General features: G+C 44.9%; 2 protein-coding genes, 7 non-coding genes and 2 pseudogenes across 9 annotated transcripts; 9 read left to right on the forward strand and 2 right to left on the reverse strand.

Moving 5' to 3' along the window:
* Positions 1-226: 226 nt before the first annotated feature.
* Positions 227-442, forward strand: LOC115539498 (small nucleolar RNA U3). Its single transcript, XR_003975947.1, has one exon. It is a non-coding gene; the product is annotated as a small nucleolar RNA U3 (small nucleolar RNA).
* A 799-nt stretch (positions 443-1,241) lies between these two features.
* On the forward strand, positions 1,242-1,457 carry LOC115539456 (small nucleolar RNA U3). The gene has a single exon (XR_003975914.1). It is a non-coding gene; the product is annotated as a small nucleolar RNA U3 (small nucleolar RNA).
* A 799-nt stretch (positions 1,458-2,256) lies between these two features.
* Positions 2,257-2,472, forward strand: LOC115539449 (small nucleolar RNA U3). The gene has a single exon (XR_003975907.1). It is a non-coding gene; the product is annotated as a small nucleolar RNA U3 (small nucleolar RNA).
* Positions 2,473-3,272: 800 nt separating this feature from the next.
* Positions 3,273-3,488, forward strand: LOC115539535 (small nucleolar RNA U3). The gene has a single exon (XR_003975979.1). It is a non-coding gene; the product is annotated as a small nucleolar RNA U3 (small nucleolar RNA).
* An 800-nt stretch (positions 3,489-4,288) lies between these two features.
* LOC115539433 (small nucleolar RNA U3) lies at positions 4,289-4,504 on the forward strand. The gene has a single exon (XR_003975893.1). It is a non-coding gene; the product is annotated as a small nucleolar RNA U3 (small nucleolar RNA).
* Positions 4,505-4,818: 314 nt separating this feature from the next.
* On the forward strand, positions 4,819-5,023 carry LOC115539465 (uncharacterized; annotated as a pseudogene).
* Positions 5,024-5,720: 697 nt separating this feature from the next.
* Positions 5,721-5,936, forward strand: LOC115539448 (small nucleolar RNA U3). The gene has a single exon (XR_003975906.1). It is a non-coding gene; the product is annotated as a small nucleolar RNA U3 (small nucleolar RNA).
* A 6,870-nt stretch (positions 5,937-12,806) lies between these two features.
* On the reverse strand, positions 12,807-13,941 carry LOC115557123 (TOG array regulator of axonemal microtubules protein 1-like). The gene is made up of 3 exons (XM_030374718.1): positions 13,784-13,941; positions 13,052-13,433; positions 12,807-12,965 (listed from the first exon to the last, which is right to left on the reverse strand). Exons 1-2 carry the CDS (start codon positions 13,939-13,941, stop codon positions 13,238-13,240), a joined length of 354 nt encoding a protein of 117 aa, XP_030230578.1. The 3' UTR covers positions 12,807-12,965; positions 13,052-13,237.
* A 3,226-nt stretch (positions 13,942-17,167) lies between these two features.
* On the reverse strand, positions 17,168-18,415 carry LOC115556880 (zinc finger BED domain-containing protein 1-like). Its single transcript, XM_030374284.1, has 2 exons — positions 18,064-18,415; positions 17,168-17,777 (listed from the first exon to the last, which is right to left on the reverse strand). The coding sequence occupies exons 1-2, from the start codon at positions 18,316-18,318 to the stop codon at positions 17,298-17,300; spliced, it is 735 nt and encodes a 244-aa protein (XP_030230144.1). The 5' UTR covers positions 18,319-18,415; the 3' UTR covers positions 17,168-17,297.
* Positions 18,416-22,966: 4,551 nt separating this feature from the next.
* On the forward strand, positions 22,967-23,167 carry LOC115539466 (uncharacterized; annotated as a pseudogene).
* A 1,183-nt stretch (positions 23,168-24,350) lies between these two features.
* On the forward strand, positions 24,351-24,566 carry LOC115539437 (small nucleolar RNA U3). Its single transcript, XR_003975897.1, has one exon. It is a non-coding gene; the product is annotated as a small nucleolar RNA U3 (small nucleolar RNA).
* Positions 24,567-25,202: the final 636 nt, after the last annotated feature.

The following is a 25,202-nucleotide window of genomic DNA, read 5'->3' on the forward strand; positions in this document are numbered from 1 at the left end:
CTCCGTTAACGTAGTTGTGCGTGGTACCCGTATTGGCCCTTATGATCACTAGTTTTGAACGTCACTCTATGCCGAAGTTTGAGTTCAGTTTCAATGAACTAAGATTTGTATCAGTGCCATCCGTTATTTTTACATGAGCTGAAATATTGTGAAAGTTCTACCTCACAACCACCAGTGAGAAGGACTACCCCATGAATTGGTGCCCGTCCGCGCCCGTTTCAACACTAAGATCATACTTTCAGGGTTCATTTCTATAGTCTTTGACTTGAGAAATATCGTACGAAAGTGATCGGTTACTCAAACCACGATGAAGAGAACTGATGTTCTCTTCTGAGCGCGAAGCGGGCAGTGAGTGATGATGCATTTCATCTGCTCCTTGCCATTGATGACCGTTCCATGCTCTCTAGTGGAGCCTGGAGGTAGGGATCATGATCAGAGTGGTTAGATGTAGGCTAGATATTGTACAAAATAACAATTAGTCAGTATTCTGAGTCGTTGGCAATTTGTTATGCCGTTAGTATGTTTATTTTACATTGTAAATATTGTGTAGGCAATCAAAAATACTGATGCAGTGTAGGTTCTTGTAAACCGTTTGAAGTTACCTGCATTGCTGGTGTAACTGCTCAGGTGTATATAATATATAAAATAATGTTTCACTTTTGATGTGATGCGAGTGATGGCCATATCAAGTAGAATTAATTGTTAATTCACTCTATGTGCATTGTGCAAGTTATCATATTGTAGACGGTATCAAGTCATTTGCACACGCTGAATCTGCAATGTCTGTACAATAACGGCACAGTATAGCAGTAGACTATGCACATGAATTTCCTGTGTTTAATACTTGGTAGGATTTTGAATAACATCAATAAACAGAGAGGTCGGATATGAGTTGAACTAAAGCAGTGGGGATTGAGTTGAATTCCGACAGGCGGGGTGGTACTTTCGTCAACGGACCCCCGTGTCTCGCAAAGAGATGTGGGGACTATTTATCTCTATATCTCTTTATCATATCACTCCGTTAACGTAGTTGTGCGTGGTACCCGTATTGGCCCTTATGATCACTAGTTTTGAACGTCACTCTATGCCGATGTTTGAGTTCAGTTTCAATGAACTAAGATTTGTATCAGTGCCATCCGTTATTTTTACATGAGCTGAAATATTGTGAAAGTTCTACCTCACAACCACCAGTGAGAAGGACTACCCCATGAATTGGTGCCGGCCGCGCCCGTTTCAACATTAAGATCATACTTTCAGGGATCATTTCTATAGTCTTTGACTTGAGAAATATCGTACGAAAGTGATCCGTTACTCTAACCATGATGAAGAGAACTGATGTTCCCTTCTGAGCACGAAGCGGGCAGTGAGTGAAGATGCATTTCATCCGCTCCTTGCCATTGATGACCGTTCCATGCTGTCTAGTGGAGCCTGGATGTGGGGATCATGATCAGAGTGGTTAGATGTAGGCTAGATATTGTACAAAATAACAATTAGTCATTAATCTGAGTCGTTGGCAATTTGTTACGGCGTTAGTATGTTTATTTTACTTAGTAAATATTGTGTAGGCAATCAAAATACTGATGCAGTGTAGGCTCTTGTAAACCGTTTGAAGTTATCTGCATTGCTCGTGTAACTGCTCAGGTGCATATAATATATAAAATAATATTTCACTTTTGATGTGATGCGAGTGATGGCCATATCAAGTAGTATAAATTGTTAATTCACTCTATGTGCATTGTGCAAGTTATCATATTGTAGACAGTATCAAGTCATTTGCACACGCTGAATCTGGAATGTCTGTACAATAACGGCACAATATAGCAGTAGACTATGCACATGAATTTCCTGTGTTTAATACTTGGTAGGATTTTGAATAACATCAATAAACAGAGAGGTCGGATGTGAGTTGAAATAAAGCAGTGGGGATTGAGTTGAATTCCGACAGGCGGGGTGGTACTTTCGTCAACGGACCCCCGTGTCTCGCAAAGAGATGTGGGGACTATTTATCTCTATATCTCTTTATCATATCACTCCGTTAACGTAGTTGTGCTTGGTACCCGTATTGGCCCTTATGATCACTAGTTTTGAACGTCACTCTATGCCGATGTTTGAGTTCAGTTTCAATGAACTAAGATTTGTATCAGTGCCATCCGTTATTTTTACATGAGCTGAAATATTGTGAAAGTTCTACCTCACAACCACCAGTGAGAAGGACTACCCCATGAATTGGTGCCCGTCCGCGCCCGTTTCAACACTAAGATCATAGTTTCAGGGATCATTTCTATAGTCTTTGACTTGAGAAATATCGTACGAAAGTGATCGGTTACTCTAACCACGATGAAGAGAACTGATGTTCCCTTCTGAGCGCGAAGCGGGCAGTGAGTGAAGATGCATTTCATCTGCTCCTTGCCATTGATGACCGTTCCATGCTCTCTAGTGGAGCCTGGATGTGGGGATCATGATCAGAGTGGTTAGATGTAGGCTAGATATTGTACAAAATAACAATTAGTCATTAATCTGAGTCGCTGGCAATTTGTTACGGCGTTAGTATGTTTATTTTACTTAGTAAATATTGTGTAGGCAATCAAAAATACTGATGCAGTGTAGGTTCTTGTAAACCGTTTGAAGTTACCTGCATTGCTGGTGTAACTGCTCAGGTGTATATAATATATAAAATAATGTTTCACTTTTGATGTGATGCGAGTGATGGCCATATCAAGTAGAATAAATTGTTAATTCACTCTATGTGCATTGTGCAAGTTATCATATTGTAGACGGTATCAAGTCATTTGCACACGCTGAATCTGGAATGTCTGTACAATAACGGCACAGTATAGCAGTAGACTATGCACATGAATTTCCTGTGTTTAATACTTGGTAGGATTTTGAATAACATCAATAAACAGAGAGGTCGGATGTGAGTTGAACTAAAGCAGTGGGGATTGAGTTGAATTCCGACAGGCGGGGTGGTACTTTCGTCAACGGACCCCCGTGTCTCGCAAAGAGATGTGGGGACTATTTATCTCTATATCTCTTTATCATATCACTCCGTTAACGTAGTTGTGCGTGGTACACGTATTGGCCCTTATGATCACTAGTTTTGAACGTCACTCTATGCCGATGTTTGAGTTCAGTTTCAATGAACTAAGATTTGTATCAGTGCCATCCGTTATTTTTACATGAGCTGAAATATTGTGAAAGTTCTACCTCACAACCACCAGTGAGAAGGACTACCCCATGAATTGGTGCCCGTCCGCGCCCGTTTCAACATTAAGATCATACTTTCAGGGATCATTTCTATAGTCTTTGACTTGAGAAATATCGTACGAAAGTGATCCGTTACTCTAACCATGATGAAGAGAACTGATGTTCCCTTCTGAGCACGAAGCGGGCAGTGAGTGATGATGCATTTCATCTGCTCCTTGCCATTGATGACCGTTCCATGCTCTCTAGTGGAGCCTGGAGGTAGGGATCATGATCAGAGTGGTTAGATGTAGGCTAGATATTGTACAAAATAACAATTAGTCATTATTCTGAGTCGTTGGCAATTAGTTACGCCGTTAGTATGTTTATTTTACTTGGTAAATATTGTGTAGGCAATCAAAAATACTGATGCAGTGTAGGCTCTTGTAAACCGTTTGAAGTTACCTGCATTGCTGGTGTAACTGCTCAGGTGTATATAATATATAAAATAATGTTTCACTTTTGATGTGATGCGAGTGATGGCCATATCAAGTAGTATAAATTGTTAATTCACTCTATGTGCATTGTGCAAGTTATCATATTGTAGACGGTATCAAGTCATTTGCACACGCTGAATCTGGAATGTCTGTACAATAACGGCACAGTATAGCAGTAGACTATGCACATGAATTTCCTGTGTTTAATACTTGGTAGGATTTTGAATATCATCAATAAACAGAGAGGTCGGATGTGAGTTGAACTAAAGTAGTGGGGATTGAGTTGAATTCCGACAGGCGGGGTGGTACTTTTGTCAACGGACCCCCGTGTCTCGCAAAGAGATGTGGGGACTATTTATCTCTATATCTCTTTATCATATCACTCCGTTAACGTAGTTGTGCGTGGTTCCCGTATTGGCCCTTATGATCACTATTTTTGAACGTCACTCTATACGTATGTTTGAGTTCAGTTTCAATGAACTAAGATTTGTATCAGTGCCATCCGTTATTTTTACATGAGCTGAAATATTGTGAAAGTTCTACCTCACAACCACCAGTGAGAAGGACTTCCCCATGAATTGGTGCCCGTCTGCGCCCGTTTCAACGCTAAGATCATACTTTCAGGGATCATTTCTATAGTCTTTGACTTGAGAAATATCGTACGAAAGTCATCGGTTACTCTAACCTTGATGAAGAGAACTGATGTTCCCTTCTGAGCGCGAAGCGGGCAGTGAGTGATGATGCATTTCATCTGCTCCTTGCCGTTGATGACCGTTCCATGCTCTCTAGTGGAGCCTGGAGGTAGGGATCATGATCAGAGTGGTTAGATGTAGGATAGATATTGTACAAAATAACAATTAGTCATTATTCTGAGTCTTTGGTAATTTGTTACGCCGTTAGTATGTTATCAAGTCATTTGCACACGCTGAATCTGGAATGTCTGTACAATAACGGCACAATATAGCAGTAGACTATGAAAATGAATTTCCTGTGTTTAATACTTGGTAGGACTTTGTATAACATAAATAAACAGAGAGGTCGGATGTGAGTTGAACTAAAGTAGTGGGGATTGAGTTGAATTCCGACAGGCGGGGTGGTACTTTCGTCAACGGACCCCCGTGTCTCGCAAAGAGATGTGGGGACTATTAATCTCTATCTCTTTATCATATCACTCCGTTAACGTAGTTGTGCGTGGTACCCTAACCACGATGAAGAGAACTGATGTTCCCTTCTGAGCGCGAAGCGGGCAGTGAGTGATGATGCATTTCATCCGCTCCTTGCCATTGATGACCGTTCCATGCTCTCTAGTGGAGCCTGGAGGTGGGTATCATGATCAGAGTGGTTAAATGTAGGCTAGATAATGTACAAAATAACAATTAGTTATTATTCTGAGTCGTTGGCAATTTGTTACGCCGTTAGTATGTTTATTTCACTTAGTAAATATTTATGTAGGCAATCAAAAATACTGATGCAGTGTAGGCTCTTGAAAACCGTTTGAAGTTACCTGCATTGCTGGTGTAATTGCTCAGGTGTATATAATATATAAAATAATGTTTCACTTTTGATGTGATGCTAGTGATGGCCATATCAAGTAGTATAAATTGTTAATTCACTCTATGTGCATTGAGCAGGTTATCATATTGTAGACAGTATCAAGTCATTTGCACACGCTGAATCTGGAATGTCTGTACAATAACGGTACAATATAGCAGTAGCCTATGCACATGAATTTCCTGTGTTTAATACTTGGTAGGATTTTGAATAACAAATAAAGAGAGGTCGGATGTGAGTTGAACTAAAGCAGTGGGGATTGAGTTGAAATCCGACAGGCGGGGTGGTACTTTCGTCAACTGACCCCCGTGTCTCGCAAAGAGATGTGGGGACTATTTATCTCTATATCTCTTTATCATATCACTCCGTTAACGTAGTTGTGCGTGGTACCCGTATTGGCCCTTATGATCACTAGTTTTTAAGGTCACTCTATACCGATGTTGAGTTCAGTTTCAATAAACTAAGAACGTCCGCGCCCGTTTCAACATTAAGATCATACTGTCAGGGATAATTTCTACAGTCTTTGACTTGAGAAATATCGTACGAAAGTGATCGGTTACTCTAACCACGATGAAGAGAACTGATGTTCCCTTCTGAGTGCGAAGCGGGCAATGAGTGATGATGCATTTCATCCGCTCCTTGCCATTGATGACCGTTCCATGCTCTCTAGTGGAGCCTGGAGGTAGGGATCATGATCAGAGTGGTGAGATGTAGTGGTGCGGAGATGATGCCTCATGAAACGTCAAAGCCTCGCAGCCAGATGAACCATCAAAGTTGTTCGACCTCGAAGCTTCAAATGAGTATGCTAGGGACACCTAGTGGTGAATAAAATTATGATGAAAGAAAGAGTTTCCTGTGATGATGTGATGTTTGCTTCGTACAACATCAAAACGTTTAAGAATTAAAGTCATTTCAGTGATACGTGTGGGTTTGCCGTTCATAAATATCTCCCGAGCTTATGGTAGAGAACAAATCATTTGACAAAGATTTTAAGTCATCCCGGGCAAAATAGATTGTCTTATAACTACAGTAGCCTACTAATAATTGTAATAATAGAACTGCATGATGACTGACAATGAGTGTGATTAATTACATAGCCATAAAAGTGATCTTGGAACTGGGTAGGGTCTTCTTTTTGTAAAAATGTGCCAATTGTGAACCCATATCGCGGAACAGCCCGAGATGAAGCCTCGAACATCACACTCTACGTCATTTCGCCTATGTGAATCCTACTCGATACGGAGCTTCGCTGGGGGAGGAGCCGAGGTACTCGACACACGCCCCGATGCCTTGACGCAAACCATAACATCACTACCCGAAACTGGTGGGGGGGTCTGGTGGATTTAGCCTGACCACGAGAGCAGTGCTGTTGTCCACAATGAACTCCTCAGAGAATCAGATGAGGTCAATGTGACGGTCCCGGCACGAAAGACCGTGAGCGTTGATTTGACAGTGGGACGAGCAGACATCAACCTCCGCTACTCAGCCACAGTTAAAATCAAATGCACGAATGGCAGCGAGCTGGTCTTCCTAGAAAAAAATTCTGTCTAGCTAATGCCATTATTTAACGTTTCAGCTTAGTAAATGATAATTTCAGTTCAAATATTCCATATGCTGTAAATTTGTTTTCCAGTCCAACAGCCTGGAAAGATAATACGTTTCTGAACACTTCCAGTCAGATGCTAATCTTACTACTATAATAGCAGGCCTGTCGCACCAGTTACTCAAGTTGGTCATGTGCCAAGCAGCCTGCAGCTCACACACACACACAGCACACGCAAACCCATACACCATAAGCACTAGGGATGGGCACGGTAATTCGAATATTTGATTATTCGAAACGGTGTGGGTAGTTGACTTTGAGATTTTTTTAATTTTTGCCTTGAGTTCATTCAATATATTCATTAGCTATATTACTAACATATTGTTCATTAAACAGGTATACTAATGCCATTCAATACTTGGAATACTTTGCTATACCGGCAACCTCCGTTCCAGACGAGTCTTTTCCACGGTGGGCTTGATTGTGAATCGCTTCCGCACCCGCCTATCCCCGAGCACGTAGATATGCAAAATTTTTTGTTCAAGAATGACTGAGTGATGCAGTAGGTGGGCTTATGTGTTATGTTAACTGGAAATGTTTTAGACATACTGTATTTCCGTCTTACACTAAATATATTTTTGTTGATGAGGCAGGCCCATGCGCTGCTAGTGGAGTTCTGTTGATATGCAAGCCCACCAGTACTTGTACTTTTTGCTGCTGTGCTTCAGTTACTTGAATCTATTCAGTTTGTAGCTTAAATTTACTCTAATCTTATTTCAGTTTGTGCCTTAAGTATGCAATACTGTTCATTCATATTCTTGTCCAAAATGATGGTTTCGTTTGATTCAGCATACTGATTTCGAGCTGTGTTTTTCCTTCTAAAATGCTCAATTGAACAAATTGGATTTGATTTCCCTATTTATTTAACTAATAGAGATGGAAAACGAATGCCTTTGATTAGTGAATGCCAGATCATGGAAGAACTTCAGACTTCATTATGAGTGCGCTACACATTTTTTATTTTTTTTTCATAGTTCGGTTAACCGGTTACTCAAAAAAGAAATTGCCGAATATTGATATGCCTTCAAATGCATCTCAAGCACACACATACACAACACATGTACACTACGCACACACACGCACAAACACGGAAATGCACACACATGCACGCGCACACCGCACGTCAAGACAAATACACCTACACACTCGCCGAGGTAAGACGTTATGTTTTTAAACATAACGGCTACGCCATCGACAAACGCGCAGGTAAGAACACAGACGCACACACCGCATCGACACTCGCCCTTAAACATAACGGCTCCACCATCAACACATGCGCAGGTAGGAACACACACACACACGCGCACAAACCGCAGCGACACTCGCCCAGGTAAGACGTTATGTTTTGAAACAACGGCTCTGCCATCGACACACATGCCCAGGTAAGAAGCTTTGCAAATGATATAGTTCAGGGCCCTGATTCCCGAAAGCATCTTTAGCCTAAGTGGTTTGTGACGTGCGTCGTACCAACATCGTTCAGTTTTCACTCCGTTTCCCGAAAGCATCGTTGGTAACGAACGTCGTGGAATGACTCGTAGCTTACGAGGGCTCCAGGGGTACTCGTAGGGTCCTAAGAGCCCTATGTTGTTAGTATTTACTAACTTTATGCAAGGTCTACGTTCGTGCAGTACTCGGCGTTGACTCGTCCTAAAAATACAATATTATTGTAAATTATATCGCATCAAAAAAGCGGTAGCTAACGTTGGTTGAATCAAGCAAACAAATAGCTGTTGTTTTTGCCCCAAAAAGCTTGACCTACCTTGAATTTAACAGATAGTTCCTTCAAATTTGGGCTGTACGGTATGGACTAAAATGTATATCACGGTATGATTTGAGGCATAGAAGGTAACGGTATTATATCACAGTATGTTAATTGTATCTTCTAATTTCGATATAAATGCTTCTGAAGGGGTAAAATACTGGTAAGGCCGCAAAACTGCATAAAAAAAATTAAAATGTTTTCTCAAGTTACTTCCATCTCTGAAAAACACTATTGTTTAATAGTATGGATTTGTTTCTCTTGCGGACCTTGCCGTATAGTTTCGGCATCTCAATTTGGCGCAAATTCACACTGGTGTACTTTCTATACCATTTATACCGTACACCCCTACTTCAAATTGATGTCAAGAGTTTCCATCAGACTCGCGCGGTAGCCAGGTGTCTCATGCATAAGGACAGCTTCCCCCCCCCCCCCCCCCTAAAAAAACTCTTCGGTTCTACGCGATTCACGTGAATGACCCAATTGACCAAGAAAACGGTGATTGTCGTCGAAAAGCGACAAGTTTGCAGGAATGCAGAACATGTTACCCTGCGTTCACACCAAAAGATGCAAAAAGTTGACGCGCGTCACGATCCCATTCAAAGTGAATGTAGAGACGCTTTGCTGCCGCAGCATTTGCTGCCGAGAAAACGGGCAGCAAAATTTGATTTGCGGCGCGTCAAAATCTGATTTGCAGCGCGGCACGGGCATGCCGCGCTGCAAATCAGACGCGGGCGGGCGCGTTCGCGTATTTTGCGGCGCGTCAAATGCTGCTCGAGTTGAAATATTTCAACTTTTCGGGAGCAAACGCGTGATGACAGCCAATCAGCGTTGCCACTGAGGCGTTGCCACTGAGGCGTTGCCACTGAGGCGTTGCCACTGAGGCGTTGCCACTGAGGCGTTGCCACTGAGTGACATGCCGTAACAGCCAATCAGTGTTACTTAAATGGAGGAGAAGATAATAATTGCAGTCTCCGCATACCCGGTGATCTTCAACGCCAGTTATAAGTGTCCAATACATATATATTTAAGCAATAGATCACGCCATAATGAGCACATGCCACTGACTGAATTGATCTATTGCTTTTATACAACGGTTACTATTATGGCGAAACGAAAGTCATAGACACACTACATTTAAAAAGAAACCAAGAAAGTCAAAATAGCCGTTTAATTAAAGAATACAAAAAAGTAGTCCCTCCTGGCTGCCGCTATGCATCGATGGTCGCTATGCAACACACTTTAGCGTCCCTCCGAGAGAAGGCTCCGATAGAGCGGTTCGCCGGCAATTTATCCTATGGAGCAGTTCACTCGCCGTGTGCCTAAGCTTTCCTTAGTCTCTCCATCGCCTTGCTCACTCCCGGAGTAACAACATTTACACGCTCTCCATCATCCAACATATGTTTACTTTGTAACTGTTTCTACTTCCAGGCGCGGATTGATATGCAAACTTTCACAAAATGATCGGGCGTCATAGCAGTCATGTATACGCTCATTATACAACAGTTGTATAAATATAAGTATAAATGTCCAACCGAGAGATCCTAGCACCGATCCTAGCTAGCAGGTCATCAAACTGTGCTGGAGTCAGCCTCAAATAGCGCTGGAAGCGTTCGCCATCCAGACGGAGCTCCTGCAGAAGACGGTGAAATTCACCGAGCTCTGTACGGCTCCGAATGGTCTCATGAACCCATAAACGACGGGCATTCCGCCGTCTCTCCCTCTTCCACAACAGGTAAAGACATGCAATGCTCGTAATGTCGGCCATGGTTGTGAATGAATTCAGAAGCACCGCGGGAAAAACTTGCCGCGCATCAAAACTGCGGCGCAGCAAAACTTTTGCGGCGCAGCAAAACCTTTGACTCGCCGCAGAACCTTTGCCGCGCTGCAAAACTTTTGACGCGCCGCAAAACTTCGGCGGCAACGCGTTCGGGCAGCAAATTAATCTTTTGGTGTGAACGCAGGGTTAGAAGTCAACAACATAATTTATTGTAGCAATTGAAAATTCAAAAAATACATGCACAGCCGAAATTACAGTACCTTAAACAGCTGAATTCTCGCAGCCATCATCCTCCGACTCTGTAGACCGTGGCACTGGCACACTACTAGCCGCAAGTGCCGCAGGTAGGAAGAACGATTAAATTGTTCGCTTGCTCATTGTTCGAATGGAAGGTTGAGATCGTTCTCCTTCTCACAGACCCGCGGCGGTTTCCCGCGCTCGATAATCTCTATGACCCTCCCCCTCCACACATTAGCCACTTAGTGGCCATTCCCTATCTTTCTCAAACTCTTTTGCCTGCTACAGATTTCGGATTCATTGACGCGCCCCTTCCACGTTTAACGTGTAAAAATAAAGAAGAAAAAAAGGGGCAAATGCGCGACTGAATTTTTGCTGACGCGCATGCACGACCAGCAAAAATTTTGTCGCGCATTCTCAAATTCTGGTCGCAAAACGTGACCAATTGGTCGCAGTGTGGAGCCCTGCCTAACTGCTCCCGACGACCTGGCTATCACCTTGCATGGTTGACTCTGCCGTCGGTGTGTCAATGTGTGTATTAACCGATGTAAGTCGCTTTGGATAAAAGCGTCTGCTAAATGCCCTAATTGTAATTGTAAATTGTACCTGTTAAAGTGCAACACAAGCTACCTGTAAAAGTGCAAAGAGAGCAGTGAGTCTTCTCGTTCCCGTCCTTACGTCATTTTTTATTCAGGACATGGTTCTCAGCAGCTGGTTGAGGTCCCTGCCGACGCTCGGGGGCTGGGAGGCGGCGCTCTGCCGCAGGCCGGGCCCCATCTGATGGTGGAGGGCTCGGCACAGGCTGGTAGTCGCCCGGTGCACGCTGCCGCTGGACGGGCCCAGCAGGCCCCACAGCAGGGGCAGCGCCTTCTGCTCCACCAGCTGGGGCCGGCGGGGGTACAGCTCCATCACCAGCTCTGGGGGGGGGGAGGAGGAGACGGAGGGAAAGGGGGAGGGGAGGAGACAGGAAGAGAAGGAGGTGGAAACCAAGGAAGAGACAAAATAATGGGAGACAGGAGGAGACAGAGGAGAGGAGGAGACAGAGGAATAGGAAGAGACGGAGGAGATGAAGGCGGCAGAGCGGATCAGATGACGCTTGATTGGCCACACAATGGTAGACGTATGTTTGGTGCTGATCATTGCAAAGAACAAAACAAACAAACATTTTAGCCATTAACAAACCTGCAACCTTCTCGATCAGGTCCACCTTTGCTTGGCCGCTAAGAACCCGTGCCTTGAAGCAGAACAGCTCAAGGAGGAGGCTGTTGTCTGGAGAGGGGCAAGGGACGAACACATGAGTAACAAGGACAACACCGTGGTCAGACCGGACCGTGTTCTGGACAGCTCCCCACCGGGCCCTCACCGAGGTTCAGCACCAGCTCGCAGAGGGGCCCTGTGGCGGCCGAGTACACAGCGCGGTTCTTGGAGTTGAGGTGGTTGTCCACGATGGCGGGCACCAGGTGGTTTAGCACCCCGGACAGGTTGTCCTTCAGCAGGCGCACCATCCCCTGCAGGGCCTCCAGGGCGTAAAGGTTCACCTTACGGTTGGACTCCAGCAGGCGGTCTCTGAAGAGGTCAAACACCTGGGGGAGCGGGGAGAAACGGGTAACAGGTGAACAAAAAGGGGACAGGAGGGAGTCCCACCAGGAAAGGGGATAAGGGCGAGTGTGAGGTAGTGGGCGTTTACGAGCGGTGGGGGGTTTTACGGAGCGGGAACAGGCTGCGGATGACCATGCTGGGGTTGTGCTGGCAGTCGGCCACCAGCTGGTCGAGGCCTTTGATGCGCTCCCTGAAGTCCTTGGACTCCAGCAGAACGGTGAGCTGCCTGATGTACTCAGCCTTGTCTTCGATGATGGGCCCCTGAGGTTTGGAGCTGTACTTGCAGTTGGGCTCCCTGGAGGGTACCACAAAATATAATGTCATGAAACTGCATACATACTTACTACATATATATGTATGATCTTGGAAATAAGATAAAAGATATTCTTAAAGTTTGCTTCAAGTTGAGAAAACGAACAAATGCATAAATAAATATAGGAGAGACATTGCAAACAAAAGCCATCATGTGTGCTCTGGAACACGACCCCGAGAGAGGAGCTGACCTCATAGCATAAGTAAGGCTTTTACTTTCACCAACATATTTCCAAGGTGGCTGTCATGCGTCTGGGAGGAGTCTCACCTGGGGGTGGTGGTGGTGGCGGTGTTGGTGGGAGTGGCAGTGGTGGTGGTGGGGCTGGGGGCTATGGTCGGTTTGGGGAGCTTCCTTTGGAGTGTCGAGGCCCTGGCGGTGCCACTGCCGGGAAGCGAGGCTGGGGTCTGGGGCGTCTCACCCAGACCCTGACCCTGACCCTGACCCTGACACAACAAACACAACAACAACAACGTTCACCAGACCCGTCACCAAGCGGTAGGGTGGGGCGAGAGGGCGGGGCCTTCCGCACCTTTGCCTTGAGTCCACTGACCGCCTTGCGGGCGGCGGAAAGGTCCTTGGTTGGGATGTTCTTCTCCAGCAGGCTATCAAAGTCCCGGTGGGAGGACAGGAACACCAACATCCGGCGGCCAAAGGACCTGAAGGGGGAGGAGTGAGACCGGCACGTCACCGAGCCGTTGGACACACGCCAAAGCCTTCAGCCAACACAGGAAGCCACCGGGGGCTCTACGTGCCTGGGTTCCGGGGAGGAGTCCAGGGCCAGCTTGACCATGGCCGGGAGGATTCTGTCCGTCACGTCCTTCCCTCCGGACAGCAGGCGGGCCACGCCCACCCTCTCCAGAAGGTCGGCCAGGTGCTGGGCGGCGCACTTCCTCACCGCCGCGCTCAGGTGGCTGCAGACGCACACAGGCTCAACATGAAGGACGCACACAAAGAGACACAAACCACAGAAGTACACAACGGACGGAGATAAGGAAACATCGGCTAGACCTCTGGAGTATCCTACCTACCATTCCAAAGCAGATTAAGGATGTTAGAAACGTTTCCTTTGACACTCAAGTCCTGTTTAAATGTCTATTTTTTCTGTTGTGCGTTTGCATCTGCCGCTGATTCTTTGTACTTTATATAAATCACAGATTTGATCTTGCAATGCCGTTACTGTGGTAGATATACTAGAAAACATAACAAGGCGCAATACAGTGTGTTTGTGTCTGCGTTGTGCGTGTGCGTGCAGCCCCCTGACCTCAAACCCCCGTCCAGGAAGGCGTTGATGCAGCGTGCCGGCGTGCAGTGCCGCACCATGTGGCCCAGCGCTGCGTCCACTTCCTCCCGGATGAAGGCGTTGCTCTCGGCCGCCTTGTGCAGCAGCGCCCTGGCCGTGGTGTCCACCTCCGTGTCCATAGCCCGCTGCAGGTGGCAGTACAGGACGCCCAGCGTGCACACGGCTACGCGGGACCAGGCCCGGTTCCAGAACAGAATGCCTTGGGGTGCATCTGAGATTACAGGGGGTGCACCAGTACTATACAAACCAGCTACCCAGCTTCAGTTCAGACTTCGCTTTTTACAGGCCTTTCTACCATAGACAAGCACTTCTGCGTAGTTCTACTGACATGTTGAGACAACAAACAATTACTGTGCTTAAAAGATGGTATCATATCATGTCTTGTGATGTGGAGAACATTTCAGCTGCAACATTTGCTTATTGATATCTTAGTTAGCTTTGAATATGTGATAGGTTTTTGATATGTGTGATGTGTGAGTTGTAAAAAAGAACAGAATTCTACACAAAAAAAAAAACGTGACTGCAATTCAAAAATAACGTTTATTTTTTATAAATTGGGGCAGGATATTTGACATAACAAATAATTTTACATTGCCACTTAAAAATAAAACAGATTTTAGCTGAACAAGGAAAGAACACTATCAGACTTTGAACTTTGTCCAAAAAGTAATCAGTATAATTCTTAAAGTTAACATAACAGTAAATAAATACAATAAAAAGAAATATGGGTTCTTATGAACATAATACATTTAATACATTAATAAAAGAAGCTGTTGTTGACATATATGAACAAATAATTTTACAATGTCATTCAAATTGTAACAACTACCAGTATGTAGACATCAGGCTGTCAGCAGCCATTTTCTCAAACTGTCCCAGGTTCCAAGACAGGGGCACACTTGATCCACCAGGGGGCACAGGATCCTTGTTGGACAGTCAAAAGTCAAAGGTTAAACTATGTACATAACAAATTGTACATTATTATATTTAATACAAACAAGGTATTCCCCCCTCAGTAGAATAAAATGACTAACATTACTAGGGCTGGGTATCACTAGGTACCCCACGATACGATACTATCACGATATTTTACCCACGATAACGATAATATCACGATACAGCGATTCTGCGATTATCGATATATTGCAAGAAATTTCACCCACGATACATCACGATATCTGTGTCACTGAAGAAATTCAGAATTTATTACAAAAACATTTTATGCAAAGTAACAGAAAATTAGAAAACAAAATAAATGCAGAAAACATTTCATTGCTTAGTTTCATTCGCTCTGTTTACAGTGGATTTATCGCAATGGCGAGGCGCACACAGCCTTTAGCCGTGTTCTGTAAATATTCTAGAACACACGGGAGTCCTGGAGCTCTATATCAAAATATTATCATATAGCCTACATAGATATCTATATAATATATATTATAACCGCCAAAAGATGTGTGATCCGATATTATGAATCTCAAACGACCGCGTTGGGTTCTCCGACGTTCCTGGTTCTTCAACGTCCTCATCAATGTGAAGTAGACTGAACCACGACAAGGAGGAGAAAGGGATTGTTCCCGGGCAGCGCTTAGGCACCTCCGCCTCCGGCGGTGGTCCCTCAGCGGGTCTCAAGCTGGAGACATTCGCCGCCAACAATCCCTTTCTCCTCCATGTCGTGGTTCATGTTCTTGAGGGAGTCAAAGCCAAAGTTCCTTCCCCCCAATTCATTCTCAACCTTGGCTGAGATAACCCCTAATACGAGTCTCGTTGTAGAAATACCAGAGACGAGAGTCCGACAGAACGGTTATCCAAATAACAAGGAAGTGTACAACACTTGCGATACAGTCCTGGAGCTCTATATCTAAATAATATCATATAATACATAGAAATCTATATAATTTAATACATATTATCACGGCCAAAAGCGGTGTGCGCCTCCAGACGATATAATGAATCACAAACGACTTTGTCGGGTTCTGCGACGTCTCTGGTTCTTCCACTTTCACATCAACCTGAAGTCGACTGAACCGCGCGCTGCCGGCTGCCCGCTGCCGGGCGATGGTGCCTCGCGGCAACCGGCGGCATGACGCAGTTCATGTACTTCAGCCAGTCAAAGCCAAAGTTCCTTTCTCCCAATTCCTTCTCAACCATGGCTGAGATAACATAACCCCCACAACAGTCTCGTTGTGGAAATACAAGACACGTCAAAGAACCGACAAGAAGTGTATTCACACAAACACACACACGAGTGGCGCTCGCACGGTCGAGTCTCATTGGCGGGCCAACGTCTCTGGGCGGGCCAGGCAGAGTAAGGGGAGGAGCTGAGATTCCTGATGACGTCAAGAATACAGACATTCCAAATCAGCGCACTTGAGCCTCCGTTTTTTCAAAGGCGAGCAGAACAGCTAGTGCTCGTTTTACACCAAACGCAAGTTTTAGCAATTGGGGGACCATAGGCAGGCTAGGGGAACTCATATTTATGTTAAAACCTCATAAAGTGAGATTTTCATGTCATGGGACCTTTAAATATCGATATTTGGCGTCAGCATATCGATAACGTCCCGCAAGACGAAATATCGCGATATGTCGCAGTATCGATATTTTGGCACACCCCTAAACATTACCCAACAACTATAGCAGTGTAGGATACATAATCATGTTAAAATAAACATAATACTTGATACAATAAAATCTGAAATGTGATTACAAAAAATATTTCTTACCCTCAGAAGAGCTGCAGCCTCCTTGAAGCTGTGCTGAATCTTCTTAGCAGCGTCTCTTTCCACTCTCCAGTTAACTTCTTGGTGAGGTCCTTCTCCACAGCAATCTGGATGAGACAGGCTTTTCTTTTGTGGAGCATGCTCCTTCTGTGTTCACTGAACACATTTTTGAGAGTTGAAAATGAATTTTCACATGTTGCAGTTGATGCACCGAAGGTAAGGCTCAGCTTGAGTGTTTTTAGCACAGTAGGCATGGCTGCTAGAGGCTCACAGTATCGTATCAAAATGTCCTGTGTAGTCCAGTTGTCATTTGATTTGGCCATTTCGTCCTGCAGAAACTGCTGTGCTACAGCAAACTCAGCTTCCTTCATCTCTGTGCCTGTTAGGTCAAGCAGTGGTCTCACTTTGTTTGTGTTCAGGAAATCTTCACTCCCTGGGTGTAAGGTGCACAGGGCCTGCACCAGTTGGCTGTTTCTTACGCTGAATCTTGCTTTAATCTCTCCCACTACAGCATCCAAAGTAGGGATGGGACGATACACTTAAACTCACGATACGATGCACCTCGATATGCCAGGGTCACGAAACGATATGTCACGATACGATATCAAAAAAGACAAACTATTACTGCGTAATTACAACGTATTTATTTTTGTTTTAGTTGCACACTAGGAAACACACGGCCCAACCTTTCAAACACAAACAAGAACACTTAACCCTACATTACGTTAGCTCAGCCTCTTTTAAGTCATGGCCCTGGCCTAGGACTGGTTCTTCTTCAGAAAAACTAACATATCGACATGTTCTGGTGTAATTAGTGATCTTTGAGCACACACAATGTCTCCTGCCGTCGAAAAGACCCGTTCACTGGGCACTGACGTAGCAGGAATGCAAAGGTAGGCTTTGGCAAGGGGGGCAAGTATGGGGTAAGCATATGCATTAACTTTCCACGACTCAAGTGGACTACTGTTGAGTGGGATAGGAATCCCATTTCTGTAGGCGACTATCTCCATTTCAATCCCTCTGCTGGACTGCACTGGCTCAAGAGTAGTGTAGGAGCTCCCAAGGAGATCTTCTAGCGCTGTCTTCTTTGGTGGGGGAGGCTGTGTCACATCCTGCATCTGCCTTTCTCCTTCTACTGGCTCTGCTCCCTGTGCCGTCTCAACCTCGACCATGGCCTGCTCTGCTGCTCCTGGTGTTGAAGCACTGGCCCTCGTTGTTCTTTCATCAGTGTCACTGGTCTAAAAAAATAAAATAGAAAAACTAGCTCAAACATTTGTCTTTCAATCACACACACACACACACACACACACACACACACACACACACACACACACACACACACACACACACACACACACACACTCTCTCTCTCTGTCACACACACTCTCTCTCTCTCCCTCCCTCGGATCGACTAATTTAAAAAAAACAATCGATATGAGAAATACGTTTTCAGGCTGTAGCCTACACATACACAGTTACACACACGCTCAGCACACCTCTTTTTTTTAATGAAAGTTAGTCTACCTGGTTGCGTGGCAAATGAGGTCCTGCAGCTTTTTCACGTATCCGGGCATAGACGGACTCGCGTTGTTCATTATTCAGATGGGACAGGCTTCGGAATCGTGGGTCAAGCGCTGTGCACTCCTGCAGCATATCATTACAGTCCCCAGAATACCGGTCCGAGATGTCGCGTAGGATTGCGCTTTTCATGTTGGCGATGGTCTGTGTGTCATTTTCGTCTGGTGACATGCTTTGCTCGATCATGTACTTCAGTGGCATTATAAGTGAAACAGTGGGCTCTTTTTCATCACAGACAACTGTTGTGGCTGTCTTCAGTGGCTTAAGCAGTTTCACTATGTCTTCTACATCTGATATATCAGTGTAATCCAGGGTGTCGATTTCTCTGGCATTCCTTCGGATTTCTGGGCTGCTGAGCGCTGCTGAAACAGCTGCTTGTTGTTCCAGGTAGCGCGCAAGCATTTCGTACGTGCTATTCCACCTGGTCTGGACATCGGTGATGAGCTTATGCCGAGGCAGCTCCAACTGGGTTTGCTTGTTGGCCAGGACGGCGGTGGCCGTGGTGCTCTTGTGAAAGAATGTAGTTACTCTTCGCACACGGCCAAGAAGGCGCGCGACGCGGGATACAGCCAAGCCTCGCTTACTGGCCAGATTCACAACGTGCGCCAAGCACTTGATGTGAGGATGGAGACCGCTCTCTCTCACTGCAATGTCCATGTTGCTTGCGTTGTCTGTGACACAAGCGATGGTTGTTTGTGGCCTCGTTAGCTCCCACTCTCTCAGTGCATTTCTCAACACGTGAGCTATGTTAACACCAGTATGACTTTCACTTAACTCACGAGTTTGCAACACAAAGCTTTTACTCTCCCATTTCTCGTCGATGACTTGTGCCGTGATGGTGATATAACTCTGTGTTGCACGCGACGTCCAGCCGTCGGTGGTCAGGGCGATGCAGTCGGCATTTTTGAGACACTCTTTCACGCTTTGTTTGGTTTCATTGTAAATTTCCGGAATAACCTTCTCTGAAAAATGTCCTCGGCATGGCACCTTAAACTTGGGCTCCAGCACCTTGAACATTTGGATGAATTTTCTGTTCTCTACAATGTTAAATGGAGCCATATAGTCCGCTATGAACTCGCCAATGAGCCTGGTTATCTGTTTTGCACGCGGACTTGACAGGGGTAGAGTTGGTGTCAGTGCTTGTTTCATGGTCAGTTGTCCCTTCGGTAGGTTTGTTTTCTCTGGGGCCTTCTTCACATCTTTATGGTGACGTTGAAGGTGGTGGCCCATGTTTGTCGTGTTGGAGGTGGTGTACGGAGTGACGGCATTGCATAGCTTACACACAGTCTTAGTCTGGTCAGTTACTCTATTGCCGTCTTTGTCTTTTTTAATGAGAAAGCCGAAATACTGCCAGACAAATGACCTGTATCCAGGCGGAGCGTCCTCAATTTCGACCTCATTCGACTCCATTGTCCGGCGGTTTGAGGGCAAGGTAGTTGCTGCTAACGCATGCGCTGTGACCTGACTGTGACGTGACGCACTGCACCGTTCCCGAATTTTTTTTTCCATTTAGTTTTCCCCTGCTTGACCAACCGATGGTACTGCATGCCTGCCCCACAAACGCACAAACTAAATATTTATATACTATACAAATCACGTGGCAGTGCCATCATTTCGCGATCCATTTTTTTCAAACTCGATGCGTATCGTCACGTTTTGTATCGCGATATTTCGCCAAACGATATTTCGTCCCATCCCTAATCCAAAGTACTGAAATACAGTCTTTTACACCCAGTCCTCTCTTCCGCTTCCTTTTGACGGTGACCAACTGTGGTGTCCACCACATAGTCACTCAAGTGGCTCAAATTTCTTGGTCGTTTCTGTGGGGGTGCTGCTGCAGGAGGTTCTGAGGTCTGTCTGTCTTGAGAGAATTTCTCCCAAAATGTGTCAAACTGAGTATCACATCTCAGCTTCTCAACACACGCCAAGGCACTTTGGACCAGTCTGACACCAGTGTAGAGGTCTGTGGATTTGGCTTGGAGTGCAGTGTTGGGAGGATCAAGCAAACTCAATATTTGATGCGTCATGCAGGCAATGAACAGGAAGCTGGGCTGGGTAATGGCCTTCAAAAGCCCTGTGGCCTCCATTCGCACCTCTGCTGCACTGGTTTGGGAGCCTTCGATCCCACGAAGCAAGTGGACAATGTTGTCAATTGATTTCAGGATCACCGTCACTGTGGCCAGGTGGCCTGTCCACCGTTGCTCAGCAACCTCTTCAACTTCTCGCCCGTGTACACTGCAGCCACTGTAGGTTTCTTGAAGTACTTGTAGAGTGAGGTGCATACACTGAAAAAGTTTTCCAGTGCGAAATCAGAAGACATGGCGTGCACCACAACCAAATGCAACTGATGATTAAAGCAGTGTACGTATGGCACCTCTCTCTGCAATTCTTCCTGCACGATTTTCTGCATCCCTCCGTGTACTCCAGACATGACACTTGCCCCATCGTAACACTGACTGAGCACCTTCGCTGTATTTAGCCCAATGTCTCTCAACTGTGCCAAAACCAGCTGAGTCAGAGACTTGGCATCACATTGTTTGGTAGTGGCCATTGAGACAAGTCGCTCCCTTACAGTGTTGCTCGTGTCCACGTAGCGAAGCACTATGGATATATTTTCGCAGCCAGTGGGATCTTTGGTGCCATCAACCTTTAATGTGTACCAAGCCTCTCCTATATCTTTCACTATTTCCTCTGTGATGATTGTACTCATGATTTCAATAATTTCATTTTGAATGTGATGTGATGTGTATGTGGCATTCGCAGGGATGGTGCTAAAAATCCTAGCAAGGTCCTTGTCCTTTTTAAGGGTGTAGTCCATCAATGCAAGAAAAATGCCACTGCCCACCTCACCTCTTGCATCCAAAGCATCATCTGAGCCACGAAAAGGCAGCTGGTTTAAAGCTATAAATTGAATGATGTCAACAATAGCTGCTACATAGGTGCGGTTCCTCTCCAGTTGTGCTGTATTTACAAGTGTGGAGATCTCTGTACCAGTCACACTCCTTGTACGCCTCTCCTTCCACAATGCCACTGACTTCATGTGCTCTTTGCTGGACTCGTGCCTTCCCAGCCCCTTTCCACGTACAAGAGCATGGCGCCAGTTGTTGTAGCCAGTCATGGTGAAAGCATCGGTGCTGTTTTTATTTGACCCAAAGTTTCTGCAGGCATAGCAGAAAATTTAATCTTTCTCACACGAATACTCTAGCCATTCTCTAGCAGCAAACCACGAGCTGCAAAAGGACCGCTTTACCCCACTGTACAGGCGAGTCGGATATGTTTTAAGAAATACCTGGGTAGGCTGTGTTGATCCGAGATCCCCTGGCACTTGCGGGCCGCCAACGGGTGGCAGTGTCGAAGCCGAAGGCTGCTTGTCCGGGAGTGAGGGCGGCGCCGGCAAAGGCAGCGAGTCGGGCAGGATTGAGCTGGCGTTGCTAGTGCTAGCCTCCACAACGGTTATAGCGCTGACGTTGACAGAAGCCAAAGTAACGTCAACTGTTCCGGCTGCCGCGTGACCCACATTGTCTCCATCCTCCTCCCTGCTCCGGTTAATGTCTTCTGCTGTGTTCTTTTTTAGCCATTTTCGGATATCCATTCCTAAATGGATATCCAACGGATATATAACTGTTGCTGCCGAAGAAGTTCAACGTCACTACCGTGCGCGCCATAGATATACTATGGGTGCGTGCATTTTGCAAACGACGCCGGCATGAAACACGATGCCGGCCGGCGGCCAATCATATAGAGCGACAACATTGCGACCTCGAGTGTGATATTGCTTTACACAACAGTATAAAGCAAAATATATACTAGTAAAATGTACTGTTAATAATAATAATTGACAATAGATTGTGATTTGTTTGTTTATTTAATCATATAAACGACTGAAATTGCTTCCGGCAACAAAAATAGATTCCCACTGAGCGGACTGTTGCCAAGCAACATATAAACAAAACACCATACATAAATGCGGAGTTATTTTGTCCGTTTGGTGAACAGTCAGAGTGATGTCGGATGCTCATATCTCAACGGTATTTAATGGAAATCGTCACAAGTTTCATTACAATTTGTTTTGTGAGCAAGTATTTTATTGTTTTTATCATATTTATAAAAGAAAAATCTTTTTTATTTTTTTTCAATTGAGGGTGCAAACAATTTTTTTGGGGGTGCAATGCATGCTTATGCACCCCCGTAGAACCGGGCCTGTGCAGTAGGCTAACTTAATCCCCTCTAGACGTCCATTTTCTTTAAAATCTTGATTGTTTACTTGCCTCAGATATGACGGCAGGGCTGTGTCGGCGATGTCACTCAATTCCTTCTCGTTGAACTCTGCCGGGCACGGTGGCGCGTGCCTCTAATCCAAGTCACTGGGAGGCTGAGGTTGGCGGTTCGATTGAGCTGAGGAGCTCTGCACTGTACCGGACTATGTTGAACGGGTGTCCATGCTAAGTTCGGTATCGATATGGTGGTTCTGGGGGAGCCTTGGAACACCAGGTCGTCTAAGGAGGGGTGTACGGGCCCAGGTCGGAAACGGAGCAGGTCAAAGCCCCCGTGCTGCTCAGTAGTGGGTTTGCATCCGTGAATAGACGTTACAGTGCAGCCTCGGCAAAACAGCGGTACCTAATCTTTTCTGTTGAAGTTCACATTTTATTTCTTGTATGTGTTTACTATGTAGGCTCTAGTTAAATTGGACAAGAAATGACCTGAAACACTTTTCTAAAGAGAAAAAGTTAGCCTAAACCTCTGCAGTAGGCTAACTAAATCCCCTCTAGACGTCCATTTTCTTTAAAATCTTGATTGTTTACATGCCTCAGATATGACGGCAGGGCTGTGTCGGCGATGTCACTCGATTCAAATATTGTAGACCGTATCAAGTCATTTGCACACGCTGAATCTGGAATGTTGAAGAGCCACCACGTTGAAGAGAACTGATGTTCCCTTCTGAGCGCGAAGCGGGCAGTGAGTGATGATGCATTTCATCCGCTCCTTGCCATTGATGACCGTTCCATGCTCTCTAGTGGAGCCTGGAGGTAGGGATCATGATCAGAGTGGTTAGATGTAGGCTAGATATTGTACAAAATAACAATTAGTTATTATTCTGAGTCATTGGCAAGTTGTTACGCCGTTAGTATGGTTATTTTACTTAGTAAATATTGTGTAGGCAATCAAAAATACTGATGTAGTGTAGGCTCTTGTAAACCGTTTGAAGTTACCTGCATTGCTGGTGTAATTGCTCAGGTGTATATAATATATAAAATAATGTTCCACTTTTGATGTGATGCGATTGATGGCCATATCAAGTAGTATAAATTGTTAATTCACTCTGTGCGTTGGGCAGGTTATCATATTGTAGACAGTACGAAGTAATTTGCACACGCTGAACTGGAATGTCTGTACAATAACGGCACATTATAGCAGTAGACTATGCACATGAATTTCCTGTGTTTAATACTCGGTAGGATTTTGAATAACATAAATAAAGAGAGAGGTCGGATGTGAGTTGAACTAAAGCAGTGGGGATTGAGTTGAATTCCGACAGGCGGGGTGGTACTTTCGTCAAAACTCTGATGTAGTGTAGGCTCTTGTAAACCGTTTGAAGTTACCTGCATTGCTGGTGTAATTGCTCAGGTGTATATAATATATAAAATAATGTTTCACTTTTGATGTGATGCGAGTGATGGCCATATCACGTAGTATAAATGGTTAATTCAATCTATGTGCAGGTTATCATATTGTAGATAGTATCAAGTCATTTGCAAACGCTGAATCTGGAATGTCTGTACAATAACGGCACAATATAGCAGTAGACTATGCACATGAATTTCCTGTGTTTAATACTTGGTAGGATTTTGAATAACATAAATAAACAGAGAGGTCGGATGTGAGTTGAACTAAAGCAGTGGGGATTGAGTTGAATTCCGACAGGCGGGGTGGTACTTTCGTCAACGGACCCCCGTGTCTCGCAAAGAGATGTGGGGACTATTTATCTCTATATCTCTTTATCATATCACTCCGTTAACGTAGTTGTGCGTGGTACCCGTATTGGCCCTTATGATCACTAGTTTTGAACGTCACTCTATACCGATGTTTAAGTTCAGTTTCAATGAACTAAGATTTATATCAGTGCCATCCGTTATTTTTACATGAGCTGAAATATTGTGAAAGTTCAACCTCACAACCACCAGTGAGAAGGACTACCCCATGAATTGGTGCCCGTCCGCGCCCGTTTCAACACTAAGATCATACTTTCAGGGATCATTTCTATATTCTTTGACTTGAGAAATAGCGTACGAAAGTGATCGGTTACTCTAACCACGATGAAGAGAACTGATGTTCCCTTCTGAGCGCGAAGCGGGCAGTGAGTGATGATGCATTTCATCCGCTCCTTGCCATTGATGACCGTTCCATGCTCTCTAGTGGAGCCTGGAGGTAGGGATCATGATCAGAGTGGTTAGATGTAGGCTAGATATTGTACAAAATAACAATTAGTTATTATTCTGAGTCGTTGGCAAGTTGTTACGCCGTTAGTATGGTTATTTTACTTAGTAAATATTGTGTAGGCAATCAAAAATACTGATGTAGTGTAGGCTCTTGTAAACCGTTTGAAGTTACCTGCATTGCTGGTGTAATTGCTCAGGTGTATATAATATATAAAATAATGTTTCACTTTTGATGTGATGCGATTGATGGCCATATCAAGTAGTATAAATTGTTAATTCACTCTGTGCGTTGGGCAGGTTATCATATTGTAGACAGTACGAAGTAATTTGCACACGCTGAACTGGAATGTCTGTACAATAACGGCACATTATAGCAGTAGACTATGCACATGAATTTCCTGTGTTTAATACTTGGTAGGATTTTGAATAACATAAATAAACAGAGAGGTCGGATGTGAGTTGAACTAAAGCAGTGGGGATTGAGTTGAATTCCGACAGGCGGGGTGGTACTTTCGTCAAAACTCTGATGTAGTGTAGGCTCTTGTAAACCGTTTGAAGTTACCTGCATTGCTGGTGTAATTGCTCAGGTGTATATAATATATAAAATAATGTTTCACTTTTGATGTGATGCGAGTGATGGCCATATCA

This window comes from Gadus morhua, chromosome 2 (genome assembly GCF_902167405.1).
Source record: "Gadus morhua chromosome 2, gadMor3.0, whole genome shotgun sequence".
Taxonomy (NCBI): domain Eukaryota; kingdom Metazoa; phylum Chordata; class Actinopteri; order Gadiformes; family Gadidae; genus Gadus; species Gadus morhua.